Consider the following 21,005-nt stretch of genomic DNA (forward strand, 5'->3'; position numbering starts at 1 on the left):
TGGGTTTGGTGGCTGACGATGGGATGGATCCCCGGATGGGGTAGTCTCTGGATAGTCCATCCTTTCATCTTAGCTCTAAATTTTGTCTCTGTACCTGTATCCTTTCATGGGTATTTTGTTCCTTATTCTAAGGAGGGATGAAGTATCCACCCGTAAGAATTTAACCAAGCCAAGGGAAATGATATTCTGACTCTTCTACCTTTAAACTCACGGTTTTCTTCGTTTTTCTTTCATTACAGTAATTACTTGGGGTTTTGTCTGCTCTGTTCACTGACTTGCATTCTCTTGTTTTCTATTGGAAATGAAGATGGTGCTTGCATCCTTGATGCTCAGGGTAAATGACGGAGGAAGAGAGTAGTTAAAGCCCCCGCTCCGGATCACTTGAGCCACCTTCTCTGCAGCAGCCACGCCTCACTTAGTTTCTCAGTGTTTGCTTTATAGGCTTTCGTGGAGAGTGCCTTTTTGGAAATTTCTGGCTTTTTCTGTAAGGGGCCTAATAGTAAAAAGTATTGCCAGTGAAATTCTGAAAATTTTTATCTGTAGGTAATTCATTTGATACAGCATGATAAGAAAATTATTTACATGATACGTGAGAGAAGCAATCTCCACAGATTTCTTATTGATAGAGTTTATAAATCAAACACAGTGTCTATAGATGAAAAGAGATAAATTTTGGGGAAAGACATAGCATTTTGCTTATTTAGGATTTGAAGGTCTTCATCCAATCACAGAAATTGAACACAGGTGTTATTATCTATGATGAAACTTTTATATTTTATCTTAAAACATTTCACATAGCTAAGTATAGCTAAATACTGATGCCATTATTAAAAATGCATTTTAATTGTGCATAGCTCTCTCTTCAATGACATTTGTAGAATTCTATTAGATTCTTCTTTTGGCAATTGCCTCTTAGCATTTCATTGTAAATCAGTCACCTCACCCAGATTGTTACATGGATTTTGAAATGTGGAAATTTCCTTTGCTCTACATCAAAAGTTAGCGAGGAAGGAAGGGAGAATACTGCTGGAAGTAGGGTGCACTTAGAACTTCTAATTGTTCCAAAGTGTTTTCAGAATGGCTGTACTGTAATAGTTTTATATCTTACAATTTTAGATTAGAGCCAGGTGTGGTGGTATGCATCTGTAATCCCAGCACTATGGATTTTGAGGCAGGAGAATTACAAGTTGAGAATGTTACCATAAAGCCAGATGGTGGTGGCACATGCCTCTAATTTCAGCACTCAAGAGTCAGAGGCAGGTGGATCTCTGTGAGTTGGAGGCCAGCCTGATCTACAAAGCGAGTTCTAGAGCAGCCAGGGCTACACACAGGAAACCCTGTCTTGAAAATCAAACAGAAGAATGTTACAGTAGAGCATCTAGATGTCTATTCTACAGATGAAATTACCAGTCTCCGTATGATGGTATTCCTGCTATCCAACAGTTTTTACCTAGGACTTAGCATTTTAATGACTCCTTGATTGATAGATGAGCTTCCTCGGACTACATGTGGTATTGTGAAGCATAGAACGGTAGAAATAAAACCTCGCCTATGCCGGCTGCCCTACTGTGTGTTGCCTGTTAACATGAATTCTCGTAAAACAGACCCCCGCCACCACACCGGGTAGAAGCACTGTCGGTGCTCTGCTTGCCTCTGCCGCTGTTTCCATGTGGTCCAGTTCATCACTGGTATAAATCAGAATTTAAAAAAGAAACTCTCAAGGGTAAGGCAGGATTGCTCCAGGTGTGAGGCGAGCCTGGACTACAGAGCAAGACACCATGTCAAACAAATGAAACACTACTCCATCTTCACTCTTTCTCACCACCCTCCATCACATCTGTAGCAGCCTAGCAGCCTGACCTAGAAAGTTTCAGCATATATTGTAAGTGTATAGAATCTGCCTGTATTTGCCAAGTGCACATGCCGTGTCTCTTAGATCCACAAAACTTAAATTTGTAAATTGCTTAGTCCCAATTTACCATGGTCTGTCATGTAGAAAATAATATCTGATTTGTCAAGGAGATAACATTTTATGCTGCCTGGTTAAAATAAACCATAATTAAACACACAAAAAAACCTCTTTATCTACATTTCTGAGAGAGGGCTCCTCTAGTTAAGAAAAATATCTCCTTCTCAGGAACTGAGGTAAAAGTGATAGGAATTTTAAGTCCAGGGGCTGGGGAGATGGCTCAGGTGTTAAAAGCCCTGGCTGCTCTTCCAGAGGACCCGAGTTCAATCCCCAGGACCCACATGACAGCTTACAACTGTATGCCAGTGACACCTTCACACAGACATGCATGCAGGCCAAACACCAATGCACATAAAAATAAATAAATCTTTTTTTCAAAAAGATAAGAATTGAGGCTTAGCCTAGACTACATTCATGAAATTATATTGTCCCTGTCACCCAAAAGGACTAGGGGTTGGTTAAAACTGGCTTTAAATACCTAAATTATAAACACTTGCAAATTTTAACCTTTTGGATTAACTTCCAATTATGAAGGAACCTTTAAATTTTAGTCTTAAGGAAGTAAAGAACCAAACACTAAAGTTAGAACATAGTTGAAAATATTTAAAGAGTAAATAAAATAAACATTCCTCTAGATCTAGAAAAAAAAATTTCCTGAGATTTACCCTCAGAGTGATTAGTCTCTAGTGAGCCCCATCTACTGTATTGGAAGGTTCCAGATATAAAGATTAAAATTATTCACACTCAGTACCTAAATGTCATTCCTGGAAAACTTTTGTCCCTTCTAGAAGATCATTACCCCTACTGTGTCCCTTACTGTGTCCCTCCTGTGTGACACCTAAAGATCACCTGTGTCGCTAGACTGAGAATATGCATCCCGAGGCTTTTGCTCATTAGAAGACATGGCAGGAGGTGAATAAAGATGGAACGGCTTAGTTGCATCTAGAGTGAGACTCTGGGTGAGCAGTTTTGGTGGGAAGTGTGATGTGAGCCACAGCTTTGGATCCAGGGCTAGACTGAAGCTGAACAGGCAGACACCCCTTTGCACCCTGCTGCCCACATGAATGTGCTGCTCTGAGGAAAATACTTAATTGTATGACCAGAAGAAAATGTCAACTTAAAGCTTTTCGGTTAACAACTGTTATTCTTTATCCATGAATTAGTAAGAATTAATATTTTTAGTGTTAAGTTTTGTCATATAAACATGGAAAGGATGTAGGAAGGCTAAATTTACACATTGTTTACTGTGTAAATTTACCCTTGTGGCTTTGGTTATTATGATTATTAATAATTAGTAGTAGTATTATTATTGGCAATTGCATCTTTTGGCATCAGCCTTTGCCATTTAAAAAGAAGGAAGAAGGGCTGAAGAGATGGCTCAGCAGTAAAGAGCACTGACTGCTCTTCCAGAGGTCCTGAGTTCAATTCCCAGCAACCACATAGTGGCTCATAACCTTCTGTAATGGAATCCAATGCCCTTTTCTGGTGTGTCTCAAGACAGCTACAGTATAGTTATATACATAAAGTAAATTAATAATGCTTTTTTTAAAAAAGGAATAGTATGCACTGAAATGCTGCAAAAAAAAAAAAAATAAGCATCAGTTTTTCCTCAACCCCAGGGAACCTTATGCCTCTCATTAATTTTATGCACAACAAACAGTATGACTGCCACTAAAAATATTTAGGCACATGACTCAATTTTTACTTTATCCTCCCTCTATACTCATAGGATAGCTGGGTATGTAATTCAGTGATAGAGCATTCTTACATGTGTGAAAGCTAAAACCAAATATGACAGTTTTGTAAAAATAGGTTAAGAGGTACAAACCAGGCAGAAAAATTGGCATTCATGCTCTACAGGTATTTGCATGGCTTGATGGGCAAATTCCTTCCTGGATTTAAGACAGGACTGGCTCCCTTTCCTGCTTCATTCTGTTTGGAATGGAAGTTAGATCCCAGCAAGAGGGAAGTGCTATATTTGAGCAGAATGACGATCATCTTTCATGGCTGCACACTTACCAACAGCTGTCAAACCCATGGAAAATGGCTACAAGAGACACCCTCTGCCAGGAGAGCCTGGTGTCATGATGGCTTTAATAGAGAACCCACAACCATGCCCCTGGGTAAAGTTAAGGAAATGGGAAGATCTAAATGGATGTGGGAACCTGAAGCTTAGGCTCCTGACTCCACTGTCAAGAGACCTTCACACCTCCTTGTGTTTCCTGCTTACAGAAGCATCAAGAAGATAAGTACGGGCAATGGTTCATGGTCAAGATGCTGTTTAGGAAAACGTTGCTCATTCATTTAGCATCCCACAATTTGGCTTAAGTAGATTATTCTGAGGAAAGAACACGCTGAGTTACTTTATAACCAAGTGATACAAGGGATTCTTTGACATTAACATTTGATACTGCTGGCTACATCTTCCCAGGATTGTTTCCTGCCCAGTGTTGGTCAGCAGAACATCATAGCTAAATAGAAACGCTATGTGGTGGTGTTTAATGTCCAGTCCCCTGTGCTCTCCCTGGAGACGGACAGTTTCTGGATGTTAAGGCTCTCCAAGGCTAAACCTTCATCAAGTGGCTTCAAATCTGCATCACGAGTGCTTGCTTTGGGTGTTAGCCAGAGATGTGAGCTCTTTTCGCCAGTGACACCGTGGCTCCCACACCCTGCTTTTCCGTCTGGTACCCCCCTTTACCTGCTATGACTCCCCTCTGTCTTAGCTCCCTGAGATCTGCCAGCCAGTCCATACAGGTCTCTTTCTAGATATCTCCATCCCACCACCCTGGGCCCTGGGGAGACTCACTAGTCTGCACCATGCTGCCTTAAACACACCTTTTGAAATTGCGTATTGAAAAAAGATAGAATGAAGATTTCCCAGTTACCAAGAAGTAAGACCTCTGCTTCCTGTCTCTGTTCCTGGTCCAGCCATACATCAGAAAACAAAGCATTCTTTGTCTCTAGAGAAACAAAAGTAACCCCTCTTCCTTCTCCCTCATTTCTCTTCTATCCTGTCCTCCCCCACCCTCTCCCCTCTCTTTCATGCACTGTTTAATGGTAACCTAATTCACTCCTCCACTTTTTTAATATATACCTGACTCATCTTTTAAATTCACAGCATGTGTTGACGTGAAGTACTATCTACTTCAAGCTATTATAGTTCAATGAGAAAAGAATGTTTGTTATACAGTGTTAGGGGTTGGAACTCAGGGTCTCATGTAAGACAAACAGGTGCCCTACAATGGAACGACACCTCCAGCCTAGGAAATGTAACCTCTCCCCTAGGTTTTAAATGTTAGTGTCAAGACTCAAGTCAGCAAGCAATGCAATGACTTACCCCAGAAAGGGGTAGGAGAAACCAAACACCAGATTCTTCCTTAATTTGCCAAATATCTGCAATAGCCTTTCATAGCTAGCATGGTTGGTAACAAGGGACCTCATCCGCACTTCTCTAAGATAGTGTAATAAATGAACTACAAACTGGAAACTCTAGAAATAAGACTGAATGAATCACAAGTCTCCCTCCTGCTCTTGCTTCTTAGATTCCGGCCAGAAGACATTTAAAAGGAGGCGCTCTATCATCAACTGGGCTTTTTGGCGGGGTTCTAGCACGCACCTGGACAACCTGCCCATGTCACCAACATCCCCTCTGCCAGGACAGCTCTTTGGAGTTTCTTTACCAGATATCTGTGAGAACGACAATCTGCCAAAGCCTATCTTGGTGAGTGTCATTTGGGTCTGGAAACCAATGGGAAAGGCTGTTTGGAAAGGGAACATGCTGCCGGGTAAATCTGTCCCCAAAATGGAAAGATTATAAACACCCCCTGGCTTTAGCTAAGACCCTGTATCCTCACTTTGAAACCTAAAAGTCAGATTTCATCATAGCAGACTCTTCAGGAAATGTAGTGAGACAATCCAGTCGACCCACTCACACAAATTAGTGTGCCTAAGTCATCAGTCCGTCCCAGATCCAGCCTTTAGCTCGCTCGGCTGTTCTGAAAGCCTTGTCCAACTGGGCTTTCAGCCTTTAAAAACTAGTTTATCTCTCACATATTTAAGCGTCATGATATATTCTCTGGTATATTCTGTTTGTACACAGAATGGGATATAAAATAACTATAACTACTGGGTTCATACTGCCTGACAGACAAAATAGCCACTAGTAAGCAGGGTTTGTCCCCTGTCCAGCAGCCCCACAAGCAGTCTGTCCCCACTGCACTCTGGGAGGGACCTCACGCCCTCCTACATCCATAAATGCCAGGCACTGTGACGGACGCTTTATTATCTTGTTTATCCTCCACAGTAAAGTTCTCAGGTACTTATCATCACCCTTATTTCATGAATTTAAAAGTAAAGCACAGACCCTAACTCAGATTGCACAGGAAATCGGGGGCATAACTGGCTTCCAGATCTTACCGACTGCTCGTCTCCACATGCCATTGTCTTCTGTATTGGCTACAGAGGACATGCAGATAGAAAGCAAATTTGGAGAACACTTAAACCCTATTATCTGAAGTTTTTAAGATTACACGCCTATTAACTATACTCAGCAGGTTATACAATAAATGTTGTGGTCACACTTTTTCTTAGACCAGGTCGTATCTCCATGGCCTCTGATGACAACCACTCTATGTTCTCAAAATGTCATTTTTTGAATCCTTCTAGCCATCCGTCCAGCTCCGGTCCTTCCGTGTATACACCCTGGCCTTCTGACAGCCTCGGAAGGCCAGAACCTGCTCCTGTGCTCATGTGTGTAGAGCATCACCTTAGTTTACTTCCTCTGCTTCCTCGCAGGATATGCTTTCCTTCCTTAACCAAAAAGGCCCCCTCACAAAAGGCATCTTCAGGCAGTCGGCCAACATGAAATCTTGCAGAGAGCTAAAGGAGAAACTAAATTCTGGAATTGAAGTCCACCTTGACTGTGAATCCATCTTTGTGATAGCATCTGTGTTGAAGGTAGGGAATGCTCACCCACCGTGGACCCCTGCCTTTTTAGCTCCAGATGTAAAGTCCATTCCATTCATTTCTGTGTGCAAAGAACCATGATAGATTTAGATTCAAACATTTCACAAAGCAACCTTGGACTTTGAAGGTCACCCCACTGATGTGACACAAAAGCTCATCATCACTATTACCACCTCAAGACACAAAAGCAAACTTGAGTTAAATGGTGTATCACCATCAGAACACACAACCAACATCCTACTTTCCTGAGTTCCTCACAACGTTTCCAAACCCAAACGAGAGTTTTGTGCTTGCCATGATACGGAGAGGAGTTGCTTGTGCCACCTAAAATCCCATGTTACCTGTAACTACTCATGCACTCTGTTCTAAAAGGAAAGAACAGGGATGGCTGGGCCTTCTGCCACAGTTTGGAATTTCTAACATCATCTCTTAGAAATGTCTTATGATTTTGAAAAGAGAAATAAGAAGTGAGCTGTGAGCAGAGCTTTTGACCACAGTGACAGTTTTTGCAGACTTGCCCCAGACTTCCATTTCCCAGAGGGTTTGTGATGTACTGAGCCAGGGGTAGACAGGGCCCCACTCTTATCTGAGGACCTGAAGTTAAGGAAAATATGGTGGACAGGGCTTGTCTTCCCCTGCCCCAGAGATTGGCCAGCTGCAGATGGAGTCAACACCGTGACTTGTAAGAACTCATGTGTTTCTTGATGGGCTTTGGCAGAGACAAATACCACTCGGGAGAATGAGCCAGGGCCGTCCGATCTGTTGTGCAGGTTTTAATTACTCTTCAATGCAGGACAGATCATGCATATACATGGTAAGCTAACCAGGTAGATATGTCAGACACAAGCACATACCATCAGCTTTGCCTCATCTCGTAGGAATATCTCAGAGGTTCTCACTGTCCTTAATTTAGGCAGGCACAGCCCATGTTGTAAAAGCAGTCCCTAGCTTTCTACTTTACAGTACCACACCTCTCAAAATTCTCTGCTAGATTATTTGAGACTGTTCCAAAGAAGCACAGTCTTACCTGTGCCAAAGCAAGCAAAAGGAAAAAAAAATAAAAAATAAAAACCTGAATGATCGAAGACTCTGGCTAAATGGATTCCGTATAACTGAAGTCTTATCACTATGTAATTGTATTTTTTTTTTTTTATTCCCATTTGTTTCATTTGCTTTTAGGGAGAAAGACAAAGCTTGGGCCCTCCTTTCCTTTTTTCTGTACATAGCTTTGTTTAGAAAATAGTCTGAAGTCATTTAAATATTTCTTTCTTTTTTTTTTTTTTTTTAAGTTACCTAGTTTTGCTTCAATACAAGTTTTGCTCTCCATACTGTGACTGGTCAGAAATTGCTCAGGACAGTATGACTCTTTGACCCTTCCTCATCCCACATGACCCAGAAAGTCCTGTCAGCTTGAGCTCTGATGTTGAAGGGAAGAATTTGATTGAGTACTGCAAGTCATTGTCATTCAGAGTGGGCTCCCTTCCTCCACAGCTGGGGTGGGGGTGGGGGGTTACATTTCATAACCTGTGGTTCCAACCAGCTGTGGGAGAGTGGCCCTGCCATAACAAGTTATCACTAACCCACTTTTGCAATAACAGATCTCACTGCTGGTAACTACCTGGTAAAGTGACGGTGCAGATGCACCTGATCCGGAATTATGAACAGCAGAGGCAGCTTTTGTGAGGGTATATCCGAGTCACAAGTGTCTAGGTACATTTATGATGGAATAACAAAATCAGAGGAAGATAGAAACAACCAACCTTGCTTACCCCTCCCTCCACCCAACCCCCCCCAAAAAAGTGAAGAGGAGGAAAAAAAAAGGCAGACAGCACAGCTACAGAGGTTTTTAATTATTTTAACATCTGTCTATGGTGGATGCCTCCCTGGTCCTCTACCAGACTTCCATGGGATACCTGTAACAGTTCAGTAATCACCTCCACCGTGCCGACCTCCACTTTACATTGCCATATATGCCGAGGGGGCAGGGGCCTGTCCCTGCCCTGGTGGAACCCATAAGAAGTAAGAATTCTGCAGAATTAGCTAATTTTTCTTACCTTAATACATTATCACAGCTTCTGTGATAGAGAAGCACCAGGTTTCGAGGTGGCTTTTATCCTCTGCAGAGATAATGATCACAACTTTAGAATGCCTACTTTCAGACTTTCACCTGTGTCTGTGGCATAAATAAGCACGAGTGAAGGTAGCCAGCCATTTCACTAACCTGAGTTCTCCCAGTCTAATACTGACTGGGCTGGGATCAGGCTGCGAACTTGGCCTGGGTAGTGCTGTTCCAAAAGGGACACAGACAGGTGGCCAAGAACCAATGCCCACTGCTTTAATAAATTCAGTTCATCTTTTAAGCTTTTTGTTTGTTTGTTTTGTAAACAAAGACTCCAAAACAGCAATCATGTGTGTTTATATCCTGTTTATGCCATGGTCTGGTTTTTCTACACCCATCCCCACTTGTGGTCTTAGCAGAAAAGATAACATAACATGGATATGTGCATTTATATATGCGAGGCACATGATACTAGCCCTACCCAGCTATTACACGTTTTCTTCCCCTTGAACACACAAGCACCTTCTTTTCATGGGGAATACAAGAATAAGCCAAGTACCTTCATGTCGTTGTGCACCAACACTGGGAAATAATGGTCTAAGGTCATGGCCACTGGCTTGACTCATTTCTATATCCCAAATACGTCCAGCAGTCCATATAGCACTTGTGAATAAGTACACATGGAGGGGTAGGATAAATGATTGCCACGTTACAGACTTCTCAGATAGCAAAGGAAGGGGAAGGATTTGAGGTGGCGGACTGCCGGTCCCATCACGCTAGCTGCCAAAATGTCTACTACAGGCCAGAGACTTCAGCAGAGTAGGATTTTTTTTTTTTTTTTTAAGCAGTCCAGAATTGATTATCTCTGTCAGTCCTTAAAAAAATGTCAACTCATAGGCTTTAGGTCTTCCATTCACACAACTCAGTGGAGAGTTGACAGGGCTTTTTTTTTTTTTTTTTTTTTTTTAACACATAATTTGCATAAGAATCGTTCAAATATTGGGGTTTTTTTTCCTTCATCTAGGATTTTCTGAGAAATATCCCAGAAAGTATCTTTTCATCAGATCTGTATGATCACTGGGTCTGTGTAATGGATCAAGGAAATGATGAAGAAAAAATAAATATAATTCAAAGGTAATGATTTAAGTATGAAATATATCTTAAAATACTTGTTTAAGCTTTTCTCTTAAAATATCAGTTGTGTTTCTTTGATTCTAAAACTGTGTGTGTGGTTGTGTATGTGTGTGTGTGTGTGTGTGTGTGTGTATATAACTTAGAAGTCACTTCTCTCCTTCCAACATGCAGGTTCTAGGGACTGAACTCCGGCTACCAGCCTAGCCAGCAATAGCCCCCCTAAAGTAGTTTTTCATTTCCTTATCCTCTTTCTCAGTACTGAAAATCAAACCTGGGGCCTTGTGCATGTCAGACAAGCACTTTGCCACTGAGCCATACCCCAAGCCTTTTCTTCCCAATCTTATTTTGTACACCCTCTCCCTCTATTTACCTGTATCTGATAGAAGCTGAAATTTGTTAGCCCATTGGATGCTGGGTCTTCCTGTAGGGGAAGCATCTATCCCACTAGATGACTCTGTGTATTCATTTGGTGACTGGAGCAACGCAGAGAACATGACCTATCCCCTTCAGGAAACCTGATAGAGTAGGCATGTGAAGTAGATGTGGCTGACAGTAGAAAACCATCGCTATATAAAGTATTTGTTGAGCTTGATGAAGGTACTTATAGGAAGACAGTTATCCTTGAGAGGAAAGGAGGTTTACAGAGCCTCGGGCTTTTAATAAAGAATGCAGTGCCCAACCCAAGTGTAGTGGCTCGTACCTGTCATCCCAGCACTCAGGAGACTGATGCAGGAGCATTACTACCAAGTATAGTGTCAGATTTGTCTACAGTGTAAGACAAAAAAACAGTGAGATTCCTCGTAGAATTCATTACCTCATGTTCCTGAGTATTTCCTACATTGTAAGAGAATATGTAGTGCGCATTAGAAAAATGAAATATTCTGGTTTATGAAAATCTTGGATCCCAAATATCACTTGTTTAGTTTTAATGTGAAGTTATGACACCTAAGCAACAGCTTTTATTTAATTTGCATACATTAATTTATAACACTACCAGTAAGATATGTTCCATACAATCCACTCAACAACAGATTGCAGAAACTCCAGCTTTCAGGAACTGAGTCAGACATGCTGATGGGAGTTTACAGATGGATACAGAATTGGCTCTTCTTGTAGGGCAAGGATGCTGACCAGTCAGCTGTCCTTCTCTCAGACAGAATTTATTCCTATAAGTAAGTACTGAATGCACTGCTGTCAGTTGCTCAGTACAGAAGCAGCCCAAAGGCTTACAGATGACCTGAAAGCGTGGGCGGGATGCTTCATTTCCTACAGGAAAACATCCAAGTCGTCTTTTGGTTGATTTCAGGGTCCTTAATCTGGAGTCACTGTCAGCAGCCTATTGTACTGAAGAAGGGATTCTGCTATTTGTGCAATGGGTGTCAGAGCACCTTATTTCCTAAAGTTGTAGGTTCTTGTAGAAAAAGTAGCACACACAGAGAGAGAGGGAGGGTGTGTGTGTGTGTGTGTGTGTTCTGGGTGATAGTAAAACTAATTTTTGGTGAGTAAATTAATACTCTATCACTTACATAAATGAGAACAATGGGAAACACAAGGGAAATATAACACAAGTTTGACTGACATATGAGAATGGGTGCCAGAGAAGACAGATCTGGGGCACAACTGCCTTTGGAACCTGGGTGGTTCCAAAGTGAGATCAGCTCCCAGACCAAACCTGGAAGTCTCCATGACCGAGGCCTGGGTTCTCACCTAGAAAGAGCACCCCTGCCTTGACGCTCGAAGTCAAGGCCTACTTTAATCTTGCAAGGATGCCTCTTGTGGGTTTGCTTGGGAATATTACAAAATGCCGCAGGAGTTGCCCGAGTCAAAAAGCACATCGGGCTGCTTTCCTTGGGAGTAATAACAGGCAATGTGCCTTATGCATTCTTCTACACTATGGTTGAGTTATGAAGACCACGAGAGATTCGAAAAATAACTGCCGGTGCTTCTGTGTCACGCCCCCTGCTCCGCATGCTGCCCACCACCTGTTACTCTCGTGCGCCTGCGCTGTGCTCCTGGTTTGCCTGTGTGGTTGGCATGGTTTCCCATGCAGGTGAAGTGAGGGGTGCCTGTCTTTATAAGTTTCTTAATAAAACGTCCTGCATTTTTCTGTCTTTAGGCTATTAGATCGGCTTCCCAGAGCCAATGTTGTTTTCCTAAGGTATCTGTTTGGGGTATTGCACAACATTGAACAGCATTCCTTGTCTAATCAGATGACTGCATTTAACTTAGCAGTGTGTATCGCTCCAAGCATTCTTTGGCCTCCTGCTTCCTCCAGTCCAGAGCTAGAAAATGAATTTACAAAAAAGGTAATGATATTTTTCCTTCTTATGTCCCTCGGTATTCTTAAACACAGTTTCTTAAGTGGCTAAGGTAGACTTCCTTATGCGGGTTTATTGGCCATGCTGTCCTGGTAGACTCTATGTATGGCAAGTTGATATCAAACAGAGGAAGAAGAAAAAAAAGAAAAGATCAGTTGTGACTTAGATTTCCCTTCTCAGGAGTGCCAAGAAAGCACTTAAAAGTGCTAAGAAAGCATTTAAAAAAGAAATGAAGGCCTTTGAGTTCAGACAAGTCCGAGTTCAATTCTCAGCACCAACGTTTGCCAGATACACAGCCTTACAGTGATTCCTTTTCCTGAGGCCCCACCCCTGTGCCTGGCTGTTGATCAGGGGGGTCTGAGGCAGAGAAACCACTGGTCGGTTCTCATTCACCTCAGTGGCAACACAGAGCCGTCATAAGCGAACCTCATAGGCACCTTAGGGCGTGAGGTAGGGAGCCCTGCTAAGAGTAAGCAGAGATTCCCCAGGTTTCCTGTCCGCCTTCCTACCCCTCCCCCTCCTTCTGGACCCCCAGAGGAGGCGTCTTCCAAAATTACAGCAACCTGCCCTTTACACAAGAAGTCCTGTGCGAGCGAGTCCTCATTACCGATACTTGATAAACTTGAATAACAAAGTATGTTTCTGCACCTGAAACACCCTATGGAGAATGCTTGGAATCACCCTGGTCTAAAAGGCAGCGCTGGTGGCCTAAAGCGTTAGTGTTGCACCGGTGCCAGGGATAAGTGTCAGCTGCTGACCCAGGTACAGCTCTGTACCCAGACTACTGTCTGTAGGATTAGCACTTAGCAGTCGGGCTTTTGTATCCCTTCGTATACTTTTCCCTATTCCTTTTCATTTTTGTGGTTAAGATGAGGATGTGTATCTGAAGTGAGACGTAATAAGTGGGTTCTGTGGATAATAACTCTTGAATTCTCTCCCTCCGGCACAGGTTTCTCTTCTTATACAATTTCTGATTGAAAACTGCTGTAGGGTATTTGGAGAAGAAATCACTTCTCTCTTGGGGGAGCTTTCTGAGAGAAGCGACAGAGAACACACCCCAGGTACTGTGAAGAACTAGGTATCTGTAAAGATGACGAGGCTGGTTGCCCCAGAGCCTCTGACCTGGGTCAGCGGGGCCCAGGGCTTTCCTTCCTTCCTCGGAAGCCCTGCTGATGGGGTCAAGATGTACATGGGATTAGGGTTCAGCCTACACATTGTCCACTGAAGATTTGAACACTTGTTTTAAATAAACAGAAACTCTGCAGTAGAACTACTGTTATTGAAACTGGGATCAATGGTCCAGAGGAAGTGGGGGAAAGTCCTGGTTTGGGAGGCTTCTTATCCCCCCCAGCTCCTAGTGGACTCTAAGACATCAGAATTCTAGTGGGCTGTGACCCAGTCTGAAACAACTAGCATCTTTGAGGTCAGGAGTTGGGGAGGGGTCTGAATTCATAGACACACTACCTGCATAATCTAACTTCCTTCCTTCCAATTACTACTATGCTGCCTTCAGTCCATAATTGTGTGCCAACATGCATCAGTATTTCATGTATGAAATATAAATGTTTAACCTTTACAGTAATCATAAGAGTCAAACAAAGAAATAACCTGACTTTAAAGAGCTTTATGAAAGGTTTTAAGGAGACTGGCATGTATCTTGTTTACTGTATGCAGCATATCCATGCCAGAAGACAGATTCATACTCAGAATCTAGGTCAGCTTGACACGAGTTCATTTACTTTTCATTATTTCTTCATTTTATGCCATATCCATTGCTTTGAGAAACCCTTACCTTAAAAAGCCACTCCTCTAGAAATCAAAATGAGCCTAGAAGATTTCCATCTTGGGCGGGCGCTAACATTTGGGAGGATGAAAAGACTCAGACAAGGTAGCTTGTGAGGGGAGGTGCTAACCCCACCCACAATCAGGCATGACAGACAACGGGAGTTTAGTTCCCTGTTGCCGAGGACCAAACATGGTAGAAGAACCAATTTCAGCAATTTCTGACCTCCTTCTGCATGCCTACTTGTGTCGCCAACACCCTCCACACAAAAGTTTTAAGCTCTTTTAGAGCTTCTCTCCTTCGGGGTAAGAGAGCTTGAACTCTAGTCATGAAAATGGCAGAGAAGCAGCATGGCTTGCCTTAAAGGTAGCACAGGCTGGATCTGAGTGAATGTTAACCCTGATGTAATTTCTGCCCACAGATATGTCTTGCTTCCAAATGAACGACTCCTCCTATGACAGCTTGGAAAACGAGCTCAATGAGGAGGCTGATGCTCCGTGCAGTGACCTGGTCAAAAAACTTGGCCAGGGCAGCAGGAGCATGGACTCTGTCTTAACCCTCAGCGACTACGACCTTGAACAGCCTGAGGTGGAAGGCCTCTTAACCCTGAGCAACTTTGACTTAGATCAGTCTAAAGAGGAACACATTCAGATAAAACCACCTCTGGAGCCCAAGCCAGTGAATGTTTTTGTCGCCTACAGGAAGGCTTCACTGGGGGAGCAGGCTAGGGCCCCAGCTGGCCCAGGCACACTCAGCTGCCTGCCTGTAGCTGCAGCAGATGCCCCGAAAGTCCTGCGGCGGCACCGGCGCTCCTCAGAACCCAGCATTGACTATCTAGACACAAAGCTTTCCTATCTCCGGGAGTTTTACCAGAAAAAGCTGCGCAAATCCAGCTGTGATGCTGTCCTCTCTAGAAAGGATGAAGATTACCTGAAGCAGGCCCGGCCTCAGAAGAAAGGGGACAAGGTGTGCTTTAAACAGAGCTCAGTGACAGGCACTGACGTCAGCAAGAGAAACACAACTAATGAAAACATTAGGAAGAAAAGCTTGTCTGGTCATGAGGGAAATCAAGTGACACCTTTTACTAAGTCCAAGCCAGTACCCATTTCTGGGGCATCTTACAGCCACGGGCCCTCCCAGGATCATCCCAGGAAGCAAGCCTTTGAGGCAGACCCATGCAGGTTCTCCCCACCACACCTAGCAGATGCCCAGAAGAGCTCAAGGGTGCATCACCGGCGCTGTTCAGAACCCAGCATAGATGACCAGAACTACAAGCTGTCCTATCTCAGGGGGATCTATTCAAAGAAACAAACTAAAGCCGGCTGTGAGGCTGGCCTCTTACATGGGGAGGAGGATTATCTCAGAAGGCATAAGTCTTTGCAAATTGAGGGTCAAAAGCTTATTAATCAGAGTTTGGTCATGGGCATTGAGGTGGGCAAGAGCAGCGGCTCGCACCAAAGCACTGAGAAGGTTTTGCCCCCAAGACTAAACCTTTGCCCAAGGGCAAGCTATTCGAGCTTATCCTCCCCAGGCTCGTCCCCCTCCGGCTCCTCAGTTAGCTCCCAGGACAGTGCTTTCTCTCAGATCTCTGAACACTCTGTGTTTACGCCCACTGAAACCTCCTCGCCAATAGATTGCACTTTCCAGGCACAGAGAAAACAGGAACAGCTGTCTTCAGACTTTGACAGTCCCAGCCTCATTTCCGGAATGCCTGGTCCCTCCATGGGGCAGGCCAGCAGCCACCTTGCTTATTTAAGAAAGGGTACCACGGAGCAGCCGTCACAAATGCATTCCGTTACCCTTCACCCCAGTGCGTGGTTGAGAAGTGGCTTGGTCACTTTAAAAAACTGGTCCCTCAAAAAGAAAACAAAAGCAGCCAGACCAGAAGACAGGAAAGTCTGTTCCCTGAAAGAACCTCTGGAGTTACCATCATGTGCTTCTGGTACCTCAGAGGCTGACTCTCTACAAGAGAGTCGGGGTGACTTACGGGGAGATGAAGGACCTGGGCAAACAGCCTGTGGGTTCAGTTCTTATGCCTGTCAGGACTCAGAGCAACATGCCAGCTCTCCATTCCACCTGGCAGAAAGCGGACTCAAGCCTTGTATGAAGGTATATGAAGGAGAAGAGAGTGGAGGGCGGTACCCTTGTGATAACCCTTGGGAAGGAGCCTCTTCAAGTCTGGAGACCTCGGAGGACACAGCCAACCCAGGTGCAGAACCTACGACGACGTTTGCGATGACAGGGACAGACATCTAACCAAAGACTGTTACCTACAATAAGAATTTGATATCAAAACAATCCAATGTCTTTAAGAACAGGAACTGGGCCAATAAAAACACAGACAGTAATTAGATAACCCCATTTATAAGGCACCTGGGGATATGTAGCACAAGGCCAATCGTTGCTAATATGGCAATTTCTTTGTTGAGGTTACGTGGCAAAAATTTGTTGAGACATTACATGATCTAGGGTTTTGAAGGACTTTTCCTATTAAAGCATGGGTTAAGTCCTTTTCTGAGATTTTCAGATACTGACAGAAGGGTCGAGGAAGTGTCCTCTGTAGAAGATGCCTGTTCATGTCAGCAGTCTGAGAGTTCAGGTGTTTTGAGAAGAGTACCTTAAATGCAGCATCACTGACACATAGAGCAGAGTGGGAGAGAGAGAGAGAAGCCATCTTTATGCCATGGAACAAGTAGGCAAAAAAAGGGGGGCCACTGAGCCACTCAGAAAAGCATGTATGTTCACTAAGGAAATCATGTAAAATCTGTCCCTGAAGCCAAGTCAGTGGCCATTTCTGTGGCTGTTCTTAGTCACATATCTTCACTGGGTCATTTTTGGGACCAGCTCGTTGATGAAGGCAGAGTAGAGAAAACTAGTGGGTAAAATGCCATGGGAGCTGGGACAGCACAGCCTGTAAACGGGCAGCTCGGGTTTTTGTTGCTTTTTGGTTAGGGTTAAGTGCATTCACAGACATCTTTCTGAAATGTAGATACAAAGGCAAGGAAGGAAGGGTTTGCCCATTTTAGTGTCCTACCCACAGTCCCTATGCAACAATCCTGTGTTCTGGGATTGAAACGTATCCCTATATAAAGGAACTGCCAGCATGCACTCTCATAGTGCAGAAGAATAGCCACATAAGAATTAGAGAAATTAATCTCGAGGTCAGTTTTCCCTGGTTGACTAATCTCAGAGGCGAGACTTCAGAGAAGCACGAGATGCTGGAGTTGATGGCAGCCGTGCGACGATGTCGTGCTGTGATCAGGGAGTAAATGTGTGCAGAGATGGTCCCAACCAGGACGCTGGGTCCTGCAATACAGACAGGGTGTCACAGAAAGTGGCCTCTCTCATCTAGATCCAGTGGCTAGTCACAGTGTGACACCTCTATATAAGTCATACTTTCCTCATTTTGAAAAATGGCAGTTTCCTGCAACAGCTCTCCCTTCTTGGTTCCACAAGCAGTATTTATCAATATGGCATCTCTGTGGAATGTTTCACGGTAGCCCTGCCTGTTAGATTATAGTCAGCCAAGAGGAGACCAGGGACAGCTGTTAATTATTCTTTCATTCTGCAGATTGTTCTTGAGTAGAGATTGGCAGACTGTAAGAGATTACTGAGTAGAACACAATGGTGTTGCTGTTGGGCAGTCTCTGGTGGCCACTGTCTTTGGATTTTCTTGAAGTTCTCCACTTTTTCCAAATCATTTGTAGTTTATAAATATTCAAGTTTAGACCCCAGAAGTTTATCATAGACCTTTGTCCTCTCTCTCTACCTTCAAGGCTACATCAGTATGTCTCCTTCCCCAGCCAGAATGAAGTGGAAGGATACACCCTAAGATAGATGGGCATCTTCCTTCATTTGAGCTACTCACCTAGTACAAGTTTCCTAGAGTCTATGTGATCTCTTGAATCCCTGTTTTAAAAAAAAAATCCACTCAAAAACTAGCTTATCCCAAATTATTATTCCTACCAGTCACCAGGAAACTCGTGGCAGACGTCTCCTTCTCCTAAACATCACATTGTCAGTTATAGGATGAGGACTTATCTCAGTATTAAATATTGAAGTGCCACCTACCTCTCAGGCATGGCCCCGTTTACCCTAATCATAATTAACTTTCAAACTCTGTGTCCAGTGAGCTCCTTCATGACACTTGGCAATCTCAACCAGATGTAACCAATCACTCCCATATGAAGACTCCTCCCTATCCTCCACATCCCTATCTTTTGTGGTCTTAGTGTATAACGTTGGCAGATCAACGCTTCCCCTTAGAGCATACTACTGTCAGAACTGTAAGATGTGAATGCAGGTCTTACGGCTTAGACTGTCTCTCTGTAAGAAACGTCTCCTAAACAAAGTAAAGTGTCCTGGCTTTCCTCACCGCCACCACCACCCCCTTTCATAATGGCCAGTAGAAAATCATCCGCCCAGTTTGAAGCATATAAGAAAATAGCTGGTAAGGCTCTCTGCCAACCATTCTGACTCCGTTTCCTTAGATGCTCCCAGGATGCTTAATGTGAATAGTCTGTTAAATATTGCTGTAAAGTATTGTATGAAGATGGACATGTCATTTTATTAGACTCCATCAATCTATAATATATTAGACTGATTCTTTATCTCAAATGCGATGAGTTTGTATAATATATCTTGACAAATTTTATTACCGTGTTATGTAACAAATGTGTATTTTTGTACCTTGCAGAAACTGCTGCTAACTTTTAAATTGTTTGGTTTTTCAAGGCACTGAAAATGGACATGTACCAAGTCCATGCTGTCAAATAAAATGCCGCCCTGCAGCTAACAGTCCCACAGAGAAATACTGACTGCGGAGGAGAGTTTTCTTGCTCAGCAAGCCTGAGCTCCCCTTTGAGTTGACCATTTCATACATAATGAGTTGTGGCCTTAAGTTTTTACTCATAGTTTTTCTAGGGGGAAAAGGAGTGAAATTGTTTTTCCTTTTTATATTTTTAAATCTCGTTTACCAAACAAGTTCTGTTTTATACCTGACAGTCCCCCTTTTGTCAGAAATTATGTTTATTCATTGTATTCCCGGAGTGATGCACACTAGTTTGTCCACATGCCCAAAGGAATAAGAGCTCACTTGGATTGCGTGTGTGAGATTTTCTTTCACATTCAGGCCATTCTGACAAAAGAACCAAGGTGACTTTATAGACTACCAGGCTATCTGTTCTTTGATATATGACAGTTTCCCATGACTACTGTATCTCCTGACTTCTTGAGGTTTATCGAGCAATCTCTGTATACATTTGGCCACTGTTTCAAAGGGATTCAGAACCTAGAAAAACTAGATTTGCTCCAGCCAGGTGGAAAGGACAAATCCACTTTCAGAAATGTAACTAATTGTATTTCTACTATGTATAAACACACACACACACACACACACACACACACACACACACTAAATTCTATCCAAATTTTAGAGAAACAGAAATTGACTTTTAATAAGGACAATCTGATGTTAATAACTATCTTTATAGTCTACTTAGCAGGTAATAACACTGAATCAGAAGGTTTTAATTTGTCAACTCAAGAACAAGCTTCTTTTTTTTTTTTAATTACTCCCAGTAAATTTTATACTGTGAATAATAAATTTGGGTAAAGCATTTGCTTCAGTTTCTTTCATTTTGGTTAATGAGATCTTCTCAAAAACCAAGTTTCCTATGAAAGTAAGAAATCCCCTCGAGGTCTTTGCAGCCTGCCCCGAGTGGTGCTCTGTCTGAGCGACCTTCATGTTGCACAACTCCTCTCACCCCCCCTTAAGTACCGTAAGCACCCTGAGCTTCAGCTCTGGACAGTGTGAATCGTCCTGGTAGAACTGGAAGAGGACTCTAAGTTATCAATTGCAAACTTTGGTTTTGAAATCTGTTTACTTCCTCCAACCCACCCACCCACACACACATACTGTTAATACTATTAGATTAGAATATTGTTCTTTGTGCCCCTATTAGATATCAGGACACATAAACATTTTTTAGATGATATCTTAAATGTCTTTCAGTATTTTCATTCATCAAAGTAAAAGTGTTTCTATTTTAACCTCACATAGCAATATAAAGTACAGGTTTGTGGACATTAAGATTTTAAAACTACTTGTTTTATCTGGGCTTTAGATTACATTACCTTAAATTTTGAAATTATCTTTGCAGTCCGAATAAATTAGCTAAAACCTTCTGAAATAGTCTGTTACTCAGAAGAAAGAAAATACGTACCATGAAGACTGACTGATTCTCTACCGGATCACGGGAATTCCGTTATTGCTGCCTAGAATTTTCAAGTGTAAAGGAAATATTCCATATCTTTACTCCCAAAATGAAATGACTGAGCCTACAATATCAAAATGTAAAAAATGCTAAGGCCATTTGTATTGAGATGGCACATCAAATGTGATAGACAGGTCCTAGGTGAGTTAACTCAAGAAACAGAATCACAAAGATCTCAACAATCAAGACTTCAGGTAAGATTAGTGTGCAAGAAGAGTCAGGATTGGGGGACTAAAAAGTCAAGTTTTGTCTACTAGAAAAAGTTAAAAAAAAAAATTAGCTTTAATGGGATTTTCTCCACCAAAAAAAGAAAAAAACAAAACAAAAAAAAAAACACAAAACAAAAACAACAAAAACACAAAACAGCCAAGCCCATAGCACGCTGTTTATACCTGTTTACACTGTTTACAGGCCAGGATCAGCAGTAGCTACCTGCTCACAGAAACAGGCCAGGTCAGCACAGCCACCTGTGGAGATGCAGTGTGTGCAGAAAGTCAATAGA

At 42.8% G+C, this 21,005-nt stretch overlaps 1 protein-coding gene across 2 annotated transcripts in view; it reads left to right on the top strand.

The window, feature by feature from the left end:
• Arhgap20 (Rho GTPase activating protein 20) overlaps positions 1 to 20,176 on the top strand; it is an 83,388-nt gene extending 63,212 nt beyond the window's left edge. For both annotated transcript variants that reach the window (XM_021207225.2, XM_029543426.1), the window contains 6 exons: positions 5,512 to 5,690; positions 6,764 to 6,925; positions 10,018 to 10,127; positions 12,244 to 12,433; positions 13,395 to 13,506; positions 14,650 to 20,176. In XM_021207225.2, the coding sequence (XP_021062884.1) occupies positions 5,512 to 5,690; positions 6,764 to 6,925; positions 10,018 to 10,127; positions 12,244 to 12,433; positions 13,395 to 13,506; positions 14,650 to 16,484 (2,588 nt within the window). In that variant the 3' untranslated portion in view covers positions 16,485 to 20,176. The remainder of the gene's footprint in view (positions 1 to 5,511; positions 5,691 to 6,763; positions 6,926 to 10,017; positions 10,128 to 12,243; positions 12,434 to 13,394; positions 13,507 to 14,649) is intronic.
• The last annotated feature ends 829 nt before the right edge of the window (positions 20,177 to 21,005 follow it).

This window comes from Mus pahari, chromosome 10, assembly GCF_900095145.1.
Source record: "Mus pahari chromosome 10, PAHARI_EIJ_v1.1, whole genome shotgun sequence".
NCBI lineage: Eukaryota > Metazoa > Chordata > Mammalia > Rodentia > Muridae > Mus > Mus pahari.